This window comes from Delphinapterus leucas, chromosome 18 (genome assembly GCF_059928025.1).
Source record: "Delphinapterus leucas isolate spDelLeu-1000000601 "Yukka" chromosome 18, BTC_Dleu_Yukka2, whole genome shotgun sequence".
NCBI classification, from domain to species: domain Eukaryota; kingdom Metazoa; phylum Chordata; class Mammalia; order Artiodactyla; family Monodontidae; genus Delphinapterus; species Delphinapterus leucas.
Genome location: NC_143146.1, coordinates 78,983,783 through 79,001,493, shown reverse-complemented (window position 1 = coordinate 79,001,493; position 17,711 = coordinate 78,983,783). Strand labels below are relative to the sequence as shown.

The 17,711-nt window shown below is 46.7% G+C and overlaps 1 protein-coding gene across 1 annotated transcript in view; it reads left to right on the top strand.

Annotated features, from left to right (window-relative positions):
- Positions 1-15,917, top strand: part of ATP12A (ATPase H+/K+ transporting non-gastric alpha2 subunit) — a 73,854-nt gene extending 57,937 nt beyond the window's left edge. Inside the window, exons 19-30 of the mRNA XM_089899300.1 lie at positions 3,221-3,413; positions 5,270-5,445; positions 6,155-6,291; positions 8,871-9,021; positions 12,148-12,316; positions 12,411-12,565; positions 13,712-13,835; positions 13,966-14,111; positions 14,529-14,662; positions 14,791-14,892; positions 15,297-15,388; positions 15,473-15,917. Coding sequence (XP_089755426.1) covers positions 3,221-3,413; positions 5,270-5,445; positions 6,155-6,291; positions 8,871-9,021; positions 12,148-12,316; positions 12,411-12,565; positions 13,712-13,835; positions 13,966-14,111; positions 14,529-14,662; positions 14,791-14,892; positions 15,297-15,388; positions 15,473-15,501 — 1,608 coding nt within the window. The 3' untranslated portion in view covers positions 15,502-15,917. The remainder of the gene's footprint in view (positions 1-3,220; positions 3,414-5,269; positions 5,446-6,154; positions 6,292-8,870; positions 9,022-12,147; positions 12,317-12,410; positions 12,566-13,711; positions 13,836-13,965; positions 14,112-14,528; positions 14,663-14,790; positions 14,893-15,296; positions 15,389-15,472) is intronic.
- Positions 15,918-17,711: the final 1,794 nt, after the last annotated feature.

Here is a 17,711-nt window from a genome sequence, read left to right as displayed (position 1 = left end):
CTTCAAAAATAGTCCTCAGAGATGCAGGGCCTGGACGTCCGGTAAACCCATAACAGGTTTCCCTGAAGTAAGTATAGAAAAAGAACGGTGAAGGTCCTGCCGTTCCCACGCGTGATCTATCTGTGTGACGTACACACTCACATGCACACAGACGCAACAGCACCCGCACTGGGTAACTTTGGCCAAGGAGGGGCAGCGGCCACATCCCAAAGGACGAGAGAAGGGTGGGGCATGGGGAGAAGCAGTGCTGCCCCTCGTCTGTGTCAGGCACTTTACGTGCTTTGTCTCATTTAATCCTCATTATAAGCCTGTGAGGTAGGACCAAGTAACCCAACTGAAGGGTGAGGAAACAGGCCTTAGAAAGCGCTGAGGTGACAGAGTCACACAAGCATCTAAGTGGCACAAGCAGTTTTCACACCTCTGACTCCTGAGTCTATGCTTTTTCTACCACAGCACAGAGTCTGGGCAGTTCAGTTCAGGCCATGTTGGTAAGCCTTGCCCTTTGTGAAGACCAGTGAGCGCCAGCCACACTGCTTTCCCGTTCTGCCCCACAGGCAGTACATAGGGATCTCCTCTCCCCCGTGGCTCAGGAAGAGAATGGCGATCCTTGCCTAGTTGTCACCCCTCATGCCAGGGGTGCCCAGCAGTCATGTTAGGACAAAGGACAGTTTCTAGCCCAAGGTGCTGGCACAGGTGGGATTCCCTGTAGACTCCAAAGCTGAGAGTGGGGCATCGTGACTTGGTCTTTGCATAACAGTAAATTATGTAAATAGGATAACCATGTTTGTGTACAAGTTTCTGGTGATAACCCACACATTTTCTTTTATTTTTTAAAATTAATTTATTTATTTTTGGCTGCGTTGGGTCTTCGTTGCTGTGCACAGGCTTTCTCTAGTTGCGGCGAGCAGGGGCTACTCTTCATTGTGGTGTGTGGGCTTCTCATTGCAGTGGCTTCTCTTGTTGTGGAGCTCAGGCTCTAGGCACGCGGGCTTCAGTAGTTGTGGCTCACGGGCTTAGTAGTTGTGGCTCACGGGCTCTGGAGCGCAGGCTCAGTAGTTGTGGTGCACGGGCTTAGTTGCTCTGCAGCGTGTGGGGTCTTCCCGGACCAGGGCTTGAACCCGTGTCCCCTGCATTGGCAGGTGGATTGTTAACCACTGCACCACCAGGAAGTCCCACCCACCCACACATTTTCTTTGGAAGGAATTTAGGACTGGAAAATAACTGTGGAGCAAACATCTTTGTGGATGATTGAACAGTAAAAAATCATGGTTAGCAAAACAGACAACTAACAAAATGTATGATGTAAAATGTAGAGGAAATCAGATTTCTGTTCAAAAATATAGTGAAAATAGAATGAGTAGCAATTCTAAAATAATCATTGTAACAATAGCTATCATGTGCTAATTTCCACACTTCTCACAACAATTCTGTTAGGCAGTAGAGAAGGAGGAAACAGGACATAGCCAGCAAGGGACAGAGCCAGGACTCAGGCAGACCCAGGGGACCATGCTCTTAGGACTAGGCAGGATGGCCTTCCAACCATGAACGAGACTCAGAGTCCCCCCGGGGCTCTGTCTCCTCCAGGGAAGGCTTCCTCATCGTGTGAGATGTGAGGAAAAGCGGGTTCTGTGAGGCCTCGTGTACAGAATGTTGAGGGAGAAGTGGGCTCCCCAGAGTTGGTCTAGAAAGGAGAGGGTCCTTCAGAAGAGGCCAAAGAGCCTCTGGGATGCTATTAGTGCCATTTTATATCCACACACGAGCAACACTCAGCACTAAGCAAGGTGGTTGGGTGTCATGACCTTGGAGGGTCTCTGGGGCATCGTTCAACCCAAGGAAACAAAGTGGACAGTCTTAGAATAGCAGTTCCCCAAACTGAGACTGGTCCATTAAAATATTTTCCATAGTTTATGGCAAATTGAAAAATTAGGACAATATTTTATAAAATTTTATATAGAGATGAAAGTATTGAATTTAGAAGATTATCCTTTATGTCCTGCATGGTTAGGGCAGGGACTCTGGGGCCTGCTGGCCAGAATTCGGGTCCCACGTCAGCCCCCTGCTAGCAGTCACTGAACTCTCTGCACCTCAGATTCCTCCCTTGTAAAAGGCAGTAATAATGGTACCCATGGCCATAGTTTTGAGAATTAAATGAGTCCATTTAATTTCTGGGCACTCAGAACAATATACACAATAAAAGTATTTATTATTCCTACTTTAAGTGTTAAAATGCCCTAACTTTCAGAAAATGATAGTGACAGACGGAGGTTTTTGGTTTGGTTAGTTGGTTTTTTTAATGTCGCTACTTGGCAATGTGAAAAAAGCTGCAACCTTACGTTTGCCCTCCATGGTTTTCTTTTTTTTTTTTTTGTACTCATCTCTGATATCCAAAAGTCTATAAACTACTGGTTTAGAATCAACTGGTAGACCCAAAATGATAGAATTTTTCTTTGTAACTTACTCATTCTCTCCCAGACACTCCAGCTTCCTAAAATTCTTTCCAGGGCTTAGAAGGGTACCTGGTATAAAATAAGGTCTAGACTTAGACACTTTATTATTGTCTATAAATTTTTCCACAGTTTTCCCGATTATCTTATTAGGGTACATCTAGAAGTAGAATTGTGAGGTCAAAGGGTAATGACGGTAAAGTTGTGATTCTTGTTACTTAGCTGTCCCCCCAGAGGCCTGTGCGTGAGAGGCTGTCCTCACAGCCCTCGCGTCCTCTGTCACATCCAGGCAGTGACGCTGCCCACGTGCCTGACTGAGTGCAGGACGTTTCGGGTCTGCAGGGAGGGCAGTCAAGGCAGGAGGTGAGACAAGGCGGCTCCCAGCCCTCTGACCCCACGGTCGCCCCAGGAGATCGTGTTCAAGGCAGAAGCTTTCACAGGACGACAGTGCATCGGGCCTCCCTAAAGCAGCCAGTTTCTGTCTGAGAGACAGGCTGAGTATCCCCCGCGAGACACCCTGATTCAAATTCAGGGTGTCCCCCTGGGCTGGGACAGAGTCTAGCTCTCTGCATATTGCTTGGGTAGAAAGGACAGAATGCACCTGCAGAGAACACTCCTTCTTTATAAATCAAGGACCAGTAGCCAACAGAGAAAGGGGTGTTTTTAATCTTGTCGTGTTGCTCATTTAAAGATGTGTCCAGTTCAGGCCCTTAGTAGTAAAGACGGTGTCATTGCCCAATGCCACACTGAACATGCTCGACCCCTTTCCCCCGCAGCTCTCCATACACGAGACAGACGACCCCAGTGACAAGCGTTTCCTCGTGGTGATGAAAGGGGCCCCCGAGCGGGTCCTGGAGAAGTGCAGCACCATCATGGTCAACGGCCAGGAGCAGCCTCTGGACAGGAGCACGGCCAAGGCCTTCCACACGGCGTACATGGAGCTGGGCGGCCTGGGGGAGCGCGTGCTGGGTGAGCAGAGCCCTGATCCCGCCCGTGAGGCCCGCGGCTCTCTGCCGGCCTCCGGCACACGAGGAGACAGGCCTGTGATGTAGCGGAGTAGCTCTGGCGTCCACTTGAGTCATAAAGGAGAAATGGTCAACGTACAAGAGACACTGTGTGATGGATAGTGTGCGGGGCGGTCCCTTCCAGATCAGGGAAATCTGGGAAGTTACCGTGGGACGGGTTGCATTTCATTCTGGACTTTGAGTGAGGGAACTTGAAGGGAGGTAGGGAGCGCACTCACGCAGAGGGAACCTCGTGGGCCAGAGCACAGCGGTGGGAACAGATGGAGTGGCACGCGCCTTGTCGAGGCTGCAGGTGGACGAGGTACCACGGTCCTGGGACACAGGGCTAGAAGGGTCGTGTGGAGGTTGGCTTGCAGCGCCCTTCTTGGTGGGGACAGGAGCAGAGTGGGTCTCAGCAGGAGGTGCTGCCCTCACTCAGGCGAAAAGGGATTTGATCCCAGGCAACGGGAACGTGAAGGTCACATACAGAGACTGTGGAGGCAGAATTGGTAAGACTTAGCAGCTAATTAGAGGGGAAAAGTAAGTTTAAAAAAATGTTGAGGGGCCTTCCTGGTGGCGCAGTGGTTGAGAGTCTGCCTGCCGATGCAGGGGACACGGGTTCGTGCCCCGGTCTGGGAAGATCCCACATGCCGCGGAGAGGCTGGGCCCGTGAGCCATGGCCGCTGAGCCTGCACATCCGGAGCCTGTGCTCTGCAACGGGAGAGGCCACAGCAGTGAGAGGCCCGCGTACCGCAAAAAAAAAAAAGAAAAAAAAAAAATGTTGAAGTTTCCCACTGAGCAGTTAGGGAAAACGTACTGCCAGTAACTGAGAGAAGGGGGCATTAGAGGTGGAAGGAACCTTAGAAGCACAGCCACCATGGCAGAAGCCTGTCAGTGGCAACGTAAGGGGTATCACAGGACATGTTCTGCTGGGAGAATCGGGGGCCGACGAAACAGCAGCTCTGAACTACAGGGTGATGGATGGGTTCAAGGTAGCAGAAGTTCATACTGACGATAAGGCTCGTTAAACATAGTGAAAGCTCTTGCCAGTAGAGATGGAATCTGTGGAATGTGTGTTTCTAAAGGACATTTGAGTCTGTAATGCAAATAAAATACATAAATGAGTTGATAATGCTTGAAGCGCGCCCCACAGCACCAAGTAGTCTTTCAAGGCAGGATTGCTGCCCGTCTGAGTTGCTCTAGGACCCTCACGTTTGACCTTTCCCTCACACGTGATTAAAGGCTGAACATCATGCCCTTCCCCTGATGCCCCAGTTCCTTCCCTGGTTTGCGCAGGAGCACATTTTGTTTTCTCTGCCGAAAAGGGCCTTCCCACCGCCTGTCCTCCCTTCTTTCCCCGGGAAACATCCGACTCCTTGCTCAAGAGTGAGCTCACATGACCTCCTTGGTGAAGTCTTTCCTGTTCTCAGGTGGCTGAGCGTAGCCCTGCTCTGTGGTACTCACCACGCTCCGGGCTCTTCATCTCTTTGTGTCTGTCCCCCACTAAACTGCAACCTGTTGAGAAGTAAAGGCTGTCCACTTCTGGGCTTTCTGTTTCCAGAACATAACAGAGAACCTAATGGGCACAGAGTAAATTATTTTGGGATGAAACATGTCTTTCCTAAAAACAACATGTGTTATGGAACTGAAGGAATTAAACAGTTCTGGTTAAACTCTAAAGTATTGGTAAAATACAAAGGACTGAGAGTGTATGAAAACGTTCCTTCTTTCTTTCATTCTTTTTTCTTTGTTGTTGTTCCTTCTTTCTTGTGTCATTTCTTGTCCTAGTTTCATTGACTCCCAAATTTATACCCATTTCAGGTTTCTGTCATCTCTACCTGCCAGCAGACGAGTTTCCAGCAACCTATTCATTTGATGTAGACACAATGAACTTTCCTACTTCCAACTTCTGTTTTGTGGGCCTCTTATCGATGATCGACCCGCCTCGGTCCACGGTCCCTGATGCGGTCACCAAGTGCCGGAGTGCAGGGATCAAGGTGGGACTTACACATTCCTGAATTAACAAGTCCTCCATTGATGTTGGATCCCTTTCTAGGAACATTTGTCATGGGAGAGTCAGTATTTAGGTCTCTTCAACTAAATGTCATAATTCCCCTTTTTTTGGTCTCCACTTTCACTGTACTAAGATTTCAGTAACTGTCCCATAAAAGCAAAGTGATTGTGTCTGTGTGGAATAAACCACAAGAGTAACTGCAGCGAGCAGAAAGCTGTGTCCCTGTGCCATGAGGTGGTCACATCTTGCCCTAGACTGTGATAGACAGTAATAGGTTTTATTACTTAATCTCGAGGTCCAGCTTCCATATTCCATTTCCCTCCTGATATAAAAGCCAAAATATGAATTCCATTAACGTGTAAATTCCAAGGCTGTGGAGCATCATGAAGCTACCCAAGGAGACATCCTGTCAGCCCTTTCACAGATAAAGTTATGTCCAAAGGAAAGGCTGGATGTCAGAGGAGGAAATGTAAGAAGCTTAGGAGCAAGGGTAGATCTCGTGGGATCAGTGTGCCCTTCAAAGACAGCTGCTTCTTTGACCTAAAGATCAAGGACGGCTCATTAGGGCAAAGCATAGTCATCCCTAGCCGTGCTGTACGGGGCCATGGTGGAGCAGGCGATGCCGAGTTGTCCCTGCTCGGGTACCTGAGTCCCTCACCGTCTACATGCCCTTCTCATTGTTTGTGTTCTAGATCATCATGGTTACTGGCGATCATCCAATCACAGCCAAAGCTATTGCCAAGAGTGTAGGTATCATTTCCGCCAACAGTGAGACAGTGGAAGACATTGCAAAACGCCTCAACGTTGCTGTGGCGCAGGTTAACAAGCGGTGAGCTCGGAACCCACCCAGCAGAACTCAGGTTCTTAGCCACGGGGCCCTGTTGCCTTTAAAGAGCCATGCTGTGGGTGCAAACCCCCTTCCTGCCAGATATCCTCTCAGGGTTATGCGAGGCTGCTTTACTCTATAATGTATGTATCCATTCCTTCCTCAAAATTGGATTGAGCACCGGACATGTGCCAGGCATGGTACTGATACCATGAGGGCTACCTGTATGCATGTCTTGTATGAAATTTCAACCCAGTGAAGTAGATCTGAAAACTTAAGTGCCTAACTTAGCGTGAAGAAACTGAAGCAAAGACTTTACAGGAAATTACCAGCCATTGATGCAGTTGTATAATCAAGAATATTGAGAACACTTTGCATTCCATGTGCCCTCCCAGTCTGCATCTTGCGTATTTATTCCATTGGCTTCATAATGTGTAGCTGTGGAAACATACTTCTCTTTACTTTTTACTTGGTAGTAAATAGAATGGAAGCTTCGTAAGGAAAGACTGTTTTTCTTGTGTCTCCTAATTCTTTAAATCATGTTCATCCTTTAGTCCAGTCATCTGTCCATTTGTTCTGTATTCTTTCAACAAATAATTGTTGAGTGCCTAGTGTCTACCAGGCACTGTGCCAGACACTGGAGCTATAGCAGAAACAGACCAGACACTCTCCCCACATTTGGGGAGCTTTCCATTGAGCCAGAAGGGAAGAAAAATAAATTAATTGTGATGTGGTAAGCTCAGTGAAGGACACACAGGGACAAAGGAGCTGGCAGTGGGACCCTGGACTGTTGATCATTTATATGAGTCAAAGGCTCCAAAGTCTTAGTTTGAAAATTAGTGTCATTGGCTTTATTATACTTTCATGCATGTGGGGAAAAAAGGGAAAAACCAAAGAACCTCTTCTAGTTTACCCAAGCATTTATGCCTTTTAGGAACACAGAGCTGTCAGGTAGTGAATTACTACCAGGGCAACGAATTACCAGTTAAGACAACCAAACAGTTGAACGGCCTCTGGGCACAGCAGCACTATCTGAAGTCCAAGGGTCTTCCACTGCTCCTTTGTGTCAATAGCATTCATCTATGAAGACAGCTTTGGAGCTTTTGTTTATCTGTTTTGATTTTTTAAATAGTAGGATTATACTTTTTCCTACAAGTTACCACACAGGAGAGAGGGGTGGATGCTTTGTGAACGTTTTCAATTGTCCACTGTATCAACTCCAGCTTCATGATCATAGAATAACACTTTTTGCAGCTCTGGGGAGAAAGGAAACACCCTTTCTTTCTTAACTTACTTTTATTTGTATATATTTTTTTAATTTTTTTATTTACTTTTTTATTTATTTATTTTTGGCTGCATTGGGTCTTCGTTACTGAGTGCAGGCTTTCTCTGGTTGCAGCGAGCAGGGGCTACTCTTTGTTGTGGTGCGTGGGCTTCTCATTGCGGTGGCTTCTCTTGTTGCAGAGCACGGGCTCTAGGGGTGCGGGCTTCAGTAGTTGTGGCTTGCGGGCTCTAGAGCACAGGCTCAGTAGTTGTGGCGCACAGGCTTAGTTGCTCCGTGGCATGTGGGATCTTCCCGGACCAGGGCTCGAACCCGTGTCCCCTGCACTGGCAGGCGGATTCTTAACCACTGTGCCACCAGGGAAGCCCCATATATATACATTTTCTTACCAGAATATAGGAAGACCTGTAGTTTGAGTCAAGTGATAGAATTCCAATATTTAGCACCGATAGGAAAGAACAGACCTAAAAAAAAAGAAAAAAAGCGCAGAACTTTAAGAATGAAAAAAGCATGCAGTGTTTTGTACTTAAGGATGTTTAAGCTGAGATTAGAAGGCTGGAGTGTTCACCAAGGGAAGGGAAGTCGACGTAGCAGGACGTGTGAGGCCTTTGCACGTAGAGTCCGGGGGCTCAGAACTGAGAAGCCTAGTGGGCTGCTGGCAAGAGTCAGAAGGGACAGATGGCATGGGCTGCACCCAGCCCTGCAGACCGAGTAGGGATTCCGGGGTCTGCTCAAAGCACAGCGGAAGCCTCGGGAGAGTGTGCACAGGGGACAGCACAGTCAGATCTGCACGTAGTTTCTAGAACCTCACTTTTATAGTCAGCAGTTAAAAGCTTTCCTCAAAGAAGACCTCAATAAACTTTTCTCCCTGCATAGCTCATGGCATAGCAGACACTATAAATAGGAAATGACAGTAAAGAATTGTTACCCATGTGTTTAGGCATACGCCGGATTCTAGGACCCAAAACGTACAAACAGGCAGGTTTTTTTACCCTCCTTTTACTTATTGAGTAAAGCATTGCCCCGGGAAGTACCACCTCTCACACATTCCTGGAAGGAAATGGCTAATTGGCTTTTTCCTACTGTTGAGTGACGCAAGGAAATGCCTTATTTGTCAGCCTTAGTTCACTGTCTTGAAATGAGACCAAAGTATCCCCAGTACTCACACACCCGGTTATCCCACCAGAGGACTAGGTGTCAGGACTTTGGGTTCCAGGTAAAATCAAAGAGGTTCAGCCCACCTCCCGCCCAGAACATTGTTTCAACCTTGAGCCTCAGCCAGTTCCTGCTGCCCTTCTAGGGACGCTAAGGCCGCTGTGGTGACCGGCATGGAGCTAAAGGACATGAGCCCGGCGCAACTGGACGAGCTCTTGGCCAACCACTCGGAGATCGTCTTTGCCCGGACGTCCCCCCAGCAGAAGCTGATCATTGTGGAGGGCTGTCAGAGGCAGGTGGGTGGACGCAGCACTGGGGGAACCTTCCAGGTCTGTTACCATCCCACGGGGACATGCAGCGCTGAGCGCTGGGCCCCCATCCTCACCACCCCACATCTCCACCCGTCGGGGCTGACCCTCTGCTCACCTTGGGGCCTTGCTGCAGGCTCCCCAAGGGCCTTGCGACAGGGAAGTTTGGAGCTATGGGGGATGTGAGTGGACGCAGAACAGAAAGCGCAAAGCCATAAGACAGCGTACCCACTGTCGCCTGCACACACACTGGGTTTTTTCCCTCCAGTTTTGTGGAGATATAATTGACGCACAGCACTGTATAAGCTTAAGGTGTGCAGCATAGTGATCTGACTTGCTTATGTCATGAAATGATTATCACAGTAAGTTTAATGAACAGCTGTCTCATAAAGATACAAAATTAAAGAAAAGCGTATGTCATGAAATGATTATCACAGTTAAGTTTAATGAACAGCTGTCTCATATAGATACAAAATTAAAGAAAAAGAAAAAAAATTTTTTTCCTGTGATGGGGACTCAGGATGAATTCTCAACAGCTTTCCTGTAATGTTGTATGTTACATCCCCAGTACTCCTTGTAACTGGGAGTTGGTTCCTTTGACCCCCTTCCTCCAATTCCACCTCCCCTCACACCCCCACCTCTGGTAACCACAAATCTGATCTCTTTTTTTATGTGTTTGTTTGTTTGTTTGTTTTTACGTATAATTGAGCTACAACACTGTTAGTTCCTGGTATGCAACATAATGATTTGATATTTCTTTACAATTCAAAATGCTCACAACAATTAATTCAATTACCACCTGTCACCTTACAAAGATATTACATATTGACTGTGTCTCCCACGCTGTACATTTCACCCCTGCGACTCATTTATTTTGTAACTGAAAGTGTGTCTTCATCCCCCATGCTTGTTTCACTCAACACCCCCACCCTCCCCTCTGGCAACCACCTGTTCTCTGTATCTATGACTGTTTCTGTTTTGTCATGTTTGTTCATTTGTTTTGTTTTGTAGATTCCACATATAAGTAAAATCATACGCTATCTGTCTTTCTCTGACTTATGTCATGTGGAGCATAACACCCTCTAGGTCCATCCACATTGTTGCAACTGACAAGATTTCATTCCTTTTTTTTATGGTTGAGTAACAAATTTACACACCACATCCTCTTTATCCATTCACCTATTCATGGGCATTTGGGTTCCTTCCATATCTTGACAATTGTAAATAATATTGCAATGAACATTGGGATACATGTATCTTATCTAATTGGTGCTTTTGTTTTCTTCAGAAAAATACCCAGAAGTGGAATTGCTGGATCCACTGGTAGTTCTATCTTTAAATTTCTGAGGAACCTCCATACTGGTTTCCATAGTGTCTGCACCAATTTACAGTCCTATCAACAGTGCACAGGTGTTCCCTTTCTTCCATATCCTTGCCAACACTTGCTATTGGTTGTATCTTTTTTAAGTTTTTATTAAATTTATTACAATATTGCTTCTGTTTTATGTTTTGGTTTTTTGGCCACGAGACACGTGGGATCTTACTTCCCCAACCAGGGATTGAACCCGCACCCCATGCACTGGAAGGCGAAGTCTTAACCACTGGACCGCCAGGGAAGTCCCTGGTTGTCATTTTGATAATAGCCATTCTCACAGGTGTGAGATGGTACATGATTGTGGCTTTGATTTGCATTTTCCTTATGATTAGTGGTATGGAGCATCTTTTCATATGCCTGTTGGCCACCTATATATCTTCTTTGGAGAAATGTCTATTCAGGTTCTCTGTCCAGTTTTTAATTGGATTGTTTATTTTATTAATGTCAGGTTGTATGAGCTCTTTGTATAGTTTGGATATTAACCCCTTGTTGGATATATCATTTGCAAATATCTTCTCCCATTCAGCAGGTTGCCTTTTTGTTTTGCTGATAATTGCCTTTGCTGTGCAAAAGCTTTCTGGTTTGATATAGTCCCATTTGTTCACTTTTGCTCTTGTTTCCCCTGCCTGAGAAGAGAGATCCAAAAAAATATTGCTAAGACTGATGTCAAAGGTGTACTGCCTATGTATCCTTCTAGGAGTTTTACGGTTTCATATCTTATATTTACATTTAAGTCTTTAATCCATTTTGAGTCTATTTTTGTATATGGTGTGAGAAAGTGGTCCAGTTTCATTCTTCTGCATGTAGCTGTCCAGTTTTCCCAACATCATATAGTAAAGAGGCTGTCTTTCCTCCATTGTATATTCTTGCCTCATTTGTTGTAGATTAATTGCCCACATTAGTGTGGGTTTGTTTCTGGGCTCTCTGTTCTGTTCCATTGATCCATGTGTCTGTTTTTTGTGCCAGTACCACACTGTTTTGATTACTGTAGCTTTGTGGTATAGTTTGAAATCAGGACGTGTGATACCTCCAGCTTTGGTGTTTTTTCTCAAGATTGTTTTGTCTATTTGGGGTCTTTTATGGTTCCATACAAATTTTATAATTACTTATTCTACTTTTGTGAAAAATGTCATTGATATTTTGATAGAGATGGCATTGAGTCTGTAGATTGCCTTGGGTAGTATGGTCATTTTAACAATATTATTCCAATCTAGGAACACAGTATATCTTTTTATCTGTTTGTGTCATCTTCAGTATCTTTCATCAGTGTCTTATAGTTTTCCGAGTACAGGTCTTTTACCTCCTCAGTTAAATTTATTCCTAGGTATTTTATTCTTTTTGATGCAATTGTGAGTGGGATTGTTTTCTTCATTTCTCCTGAGAGTGCGTTGTTAGTGTATAGAAATGCAACAGATTTCTATTTACTAATTTTGTACTTATTAGTTCTAATAGTTTTCTGGTGGAGTCTAGGATTTTCTTTGCTTAGTCTCAGGTCATCTGCAAACAGTGACAGTTTCACTTCTTCCTTTCCAATTTGGATTCACATTGGTTTTAATTATTCGCACACATCTTGTTTGGAGCTTGTTGCTCTTGCTTCTGGGATTTGCTGTCTTAATCTTTCCCCCCAAACCCAAAGCGGGCCTTCATTTTGCCTCTGGCTGACCTCGCAGCCTCAAGACAAAGGGAGTGGGTGTCTCCTGCCCAGGCTGCTCACTCACCTCCTCTTGGTGTCCCCACAGGATGCTATTGTCGCTGTGACAGGGGACGGAGTTAACGACTCCCCGGCTCTAAAGAAGGCAGACATCGGGATCGCCATGGGGATAACGGGTTCTGATGCAGCCAAAAGTGCAGCCGACATGGTCTTGCTGGATGACAACTTCGCGTCCATCGTCACAGGGGTGGAGGAAGGTGAGTGGGGTCTCAAGGGGTCTTAGCGAGGGCTGGGGCCACCTGCAAAATCAGAAGCGAGTCCTATAAGGAGAAACGTAACGTCTTTGCCTAGGTCGCCTAATCTTTGACAACCTAAAGAAGACTATCGCATACACCCTGACCAAGAACATCGCTGAGCTCTGCCCCTTTCTGATCTACATCATCGCTGGGCTTCCCCTGCCCATTGGCACCATTACTATCTTGTTCATCGACTTGGGCACAGACATAGTAAGTAGCCCTAAAGGGAACAGCATCTGATAAATTCCCCAGGTGATGGAAACTTCAGAGTCATTACCTTCAAGAGCAAGAGATGCACTAAATCAATGCTTCTCAAACCTCGACGTGATGGGGCCTGAAGTTCTGCATTTCTGACAAGCTCTTAAGTCATGTCGAGTTTGCTGGTCCACCAACCACACTTCAGAGCAAAGGACTAGAGACATCTGTCATATGTTTGAAAATTAAAACCACTGCGCTCCATATAAGAACTTTTCAAGACATAAGTTCTTCACCATTCCGAAAAAGCATGCCATTAGTCAGTTTCAGCTCACATGCCTCCCTTTTCTTTTGAGAAGATGCAGATGTCATCAAAGTAGTCCCTGTACTGCTGGGGGCCCAGTGGCTGAAGTGATAACCCACAGCCACTCCTTGTTGAGTAAAAGAATCTGTGACCCCGAAGCCCCTCACCAAACACAGTAAGAAGTAGCCACGATTAACACTCTGTAAAGCTGCACGCTGACCTACAGTAACGTCACCTAAACCCTCTCCCCTTCTCGGACGAATCCCTTTAAGAAAGCTTCGTGGCAGTTATTCCCGTGGCTCTGGCTTACACAGGTGACAGGCAGCAGCAGAACTCATAGCCCTGCAAGTTGCCGCCTCCTCCCTCATCTCATAGGACAGCTGCAGGGCACCCTCCATGCTGCAGGGGGCTGGGGGTATCTTTACGTTAGTGGGGAGCTGAGGCCCCAGAGCCTGCAGTCAGATCACTTTCCAGGCCGTTGAAGTTTGCTCATTTTCTCCACTCTAGTGGTTCTTCCAGGCATCACCAGGGACCTGGTTAGAAATGCAGATTCTCTGCCCTCCAGCGGGGGAGGACCTGTGAGAGGACCACTGGTCAGTGGCGGGGCGAAGTGGGAGAGGACAGAAGGAGAGAAAAGTGCTTTATAACTAGCATTGTTTAGAACTGGAAGCACAAGGCAATGATCAGAAGCTGACTGATTCTTAAATTCTCTACAGACGACACACCCTGAGGCCTGCACCCTGGAGAGACCAGTTCCCTAACCCCACTGCCACACCCCGACCCCTGGCTATGCAGCCGCTGTCCCCTTGTGTCATAGTGTTTCAGGGCCGGGCCTCACGGGGTCTCTCTCCCTCTAGATTCCCTCCATCGCCCTGGCTTATGAGAAAGCTGAAAGTGACATTATGAACAGGAAGCCTCGCCACAAGAAGAAGGACAGACTGGTGAACAAGCCACTTGCCGTGTACTCCTACCTGCATATTGGTGCGAGGAGGGGCCTCCCAGAGAATTCTTTTCGCCTTGTGGGGCGGGGTTGGGACGTGAGGAGGAGCCCAGAGGAGAATGAGGTCGGGGCAATTCTGAAGTCATTACATAACCTCTTCTGTTCTTTCAGGCCTCATGCAGGCCCTGGGAGCTTTTGTTGTATATTTCACTGTGTACGCACAGGAGGGCTTTCGACCCAGCACTCTCCTTAACCTCCGGGTGGAGTGGGAAAAGGGCTACGTGAACGACTTGGAAGACAGCTATGGACAAGAATGGGTAAGGGCGGGCCCTCCAGCAGTGTCCTCCTGGGAAGACCGTGAGGGGACAAAGCAGGTGACAGCTTTCTCGGTTAACGGGGCTTGTGGGCCCCTAGGTCACAGCGGTTTGCCTCTGTCGGGGCTCAGCTCACCTCTCGAGTTCGGTGCCTAGAGCTCACCTTTTCACATTAGCTTTGCGATAGGTGTGTAAGAGTAACCAGCCAACATTGCCACAGTTGGGCCAAATCCATTAAGTTAGCATCTTTTCCTACTCAGCCGGTTAAAGGAAAGAAAGGTTTCTTTCCAACCACAAGGAGGTGATCCTCGCTCAGTCTTGGTGAGGGGGAGAGAGTAGAGGCTTACAGAAGTGTGCTGATGCCTCCCTGAAGTTTCCATCCTGGCCCTCATGGACTTCTCTTTCTCTGGCCGTTGACAGACAAGCTACCAGAGGAAATACCTAGAATGGACGGGCTACACAGCATTCTTTGTTGGCATCATGATCCAGCAAATAGCAGATCTGATCATCAGGAAAACCCGGAGGAATTCCATCTTCCAGCAGGGTCTCTTCAGGTACGGCCGGCATCCACCCTCATGGTTCAGCCTGGGCCTTTGCTGCCGGGATGACGAGGCATTGACTGTGCTGGGTGTGTGGGGCTGAGCCTGGGAGTTCAGAATCTGTTCGCTTTTGTGTCTTACAGAAATAAAATCATCTGGGTGGGGATTGCCTCGCAGGTTATCATCGCGCTAATCCTCTCCTACGGCCTCGGGAGTATCGTGGCCCTGAACTTCACGATGCTCCGGTGAGGTTCCCTTCAACAGTGGGGAGGGAGGAGTGAGCCGCCATCTGCTGTCATGGCCTAAATAATCACTAGGGTTCCAGAGACTCTTTCCCCTCAAGTCTTTCGAAGGAGGTAAAATGAAACCGGTTTTATATCAGTCTGAGCCTTTGACCTGCTAGTTTTTTTCAGAAGATGAGGTGGGTTTTCCATCCCTCACCATCCCGTCTGTACCCTCGTCCGGCAGACCACTTCCCAGGCAGGCGTTGTTTCTAGTGGTCACGGTCCAGTGTGGTTTTACGCTGTGTGACGCAGTGGCGTCGTTCTCTCCAGTGAGGCAGGGAAGTGACCGAGAAGCTCCTCCACTTGTGGGGTGGGCCCCCCTCTGGATGCGTGGGTCTCATCTCCCTCCCTCCGCCCCCTCCCAGGCCTCAGTACTGGTTCGTGGCTGTACCACACGCTGTTCTGATCTGGGTGTATGATGAGGTGCGGAAACTGGCCATCAGACTCTACCCTGGAAGTAAGTAGTAGTATGATTTGGGGGTCTCTGTCTAGTGCAACAGACTCCCCTCAGTTTCTAGCTTACTGTTTTCTACCTCTATAGGCTGGTGGGATAAGAACATGTACTATTAAGACCACCTTACTTCCCGAGCCCCCAGCTGCACGTCAGAATGTTCTTCATCTTCCGGCCACCAGCTGGGCGATTGCAGCCATGGGGACATCGTCAGAACGCGTTTAAGAAATGACAGAACTGTAGGAAAGATGCTCACTAATGTTTTGTAATTTAAAGCAGAGATTTAACTGTTTATACATGATTTTAATTTATATATCTATCTCGTTATTTTAAAATATGTGAATTTCAAGGGAACGGTGTAGGGAAGCATGGCGTGTTTATATGTATATAAAGGTCACTCGTGTTAAATAATCTCGGGTAATCCAGACATCTGCTGGGGTCTCGCTGTCCCTTAATTCTAGACAGGACTGCTCAAACCTCCATTCCACACTCTGTTAAAAGTCCAGTGACCTCCCTAAGATTCCTGTGAATTCCCAGGGAATTTATTACTTCACAGTCACCTTGCTCAGAAAAGGCTAATTCAGCTAGAGGTTTGCAAGGGATGAAGCGATGGCACATTTACATCACAGCAACTGGGACGACCTCAGTTTGACTCTGAGGCGTGGTCCTGTGATGCCCTCCCTCCTCCTGAGCTGACCACCCTGACCACCAGCTCCAAAAGGGAGCCCCGGGGCGTTGGCATAGGCTAGCCCCAGGTTCTCCCCTGGCCCAAAAGGGTTTTCATTTAGCAGGATTCATCCTCAGTGGAGGACCACTGTGACTTAACACGTAATATTTATTTCTTGTAACACAGTCGCAAAGCACTCTGCAGCACTAATTTTATGTTTCATGCTTTAACTTAGGTTTATTCATGTGTAACATGTGTGCTCACACCCATATTGACACCCCAGAGAGACCTCGTTTTTAAGTAAAAGATGTTTTATAAAACTAGGCCTGAGGGTGGTGTTCTAATTAATTTGAGTTTGTCTAAAATGCACAGCATAGGACAGATGTGATTTCAATTTTTTTTTTTTTTTTTTACTTCTTCTGGTCATTTTACTTTTCCATGGAAGGTCTGAACTCTTCCCTCACCAACATCACTGCTTTGTCCCCTCTCTGATGTGCACGCACTTTTAAGGCAGAATTTCTGTGGAAGGGTCTGTCCAGCAGCAGCAGCGTGCGAGAGAAAGCTGTTTTCACGGCCTTTCCGTCATCAGCTGCACGCCCAGCACAAACTGATTTGACAGGATGACATTGGTGAGCTTTTCCCATTCAGTGGCTGCTTCTCCACCTCTTCATCATTCGCGCAGGCAAGGACATTCCGCTGCTGACGGCACTAGGTTGTGTCTCTGGAGCAGGAAAAGGGAGTCTTGGAGCCATGGTTCTCTGCCGTGTTCTCAGGGCCATCATTGTAACTTCATGTGAATAGATCATAATGTACTGTGTCACTGTGTGTATTGAAGTTAACATAATGTATTTAATCTCGAAGGTTTTCATCTCTGTCTTCAGCCGCAATTATCACTGGACCAATCTGACGTTAGTAATTCAGTGAACCAGAACCCTTTCCAGGCAGCGTCATGACGGCCTTCTCATTCCAGTCCTGGCAGGGCAGTAATGCTTCCTAAACTTCAACTAAGAATAATCTGTCCTCACTCTTTTCCCTGCCAGGCTGTCCAAGTGCCCCTAGCTGTGATGGCTGGCAGCTTATGGTCCTGCCAGAGCCAGTGGGAGAAGGCTGTAAATAGAGCACAAAGCTGTAAGGGGTTTATGGTGGGTTGGATTACACTTGAAAGGAGTTAAATTTGAAGTAGAGGAACCCTGTCTGGAATAACTTTCATACTGTACGTACCTACCCTCGCAAAAAGCTGACACTCAAATGTTTGTAAAATGAATAAGTAACAAATTTAAGGAATCACAGAAATTATATCAAGTTATATCAAGTAGCTTGATTAAGTTTTAGACAGAAAAGAGGCAATAAAATCTCATATCAGAGGGTTTTTGTTTTGTGTTGTTTTAGAGAGACTGCTTCATTGACCCACTAAGGCCTAGAAACTTTTTAGAAAAAATAACAGTTAATTTAAATCTAATTGGTGTGGCAGAGTAACTCAGAGATATAGAGATGAGGCTGGATTTATAGAGCATGTTTTAAAACAATCTGTTTTATTCTGATTATAAAATTGTAACTCATCTTAGAAAATTTGGAATATCCAAGAGTAAAAAGAAAATTAAAACCACCGAGAATCTCACTACCTAGTTATATACCTAAACAAGAGTGGTTATTTCTTTAGGG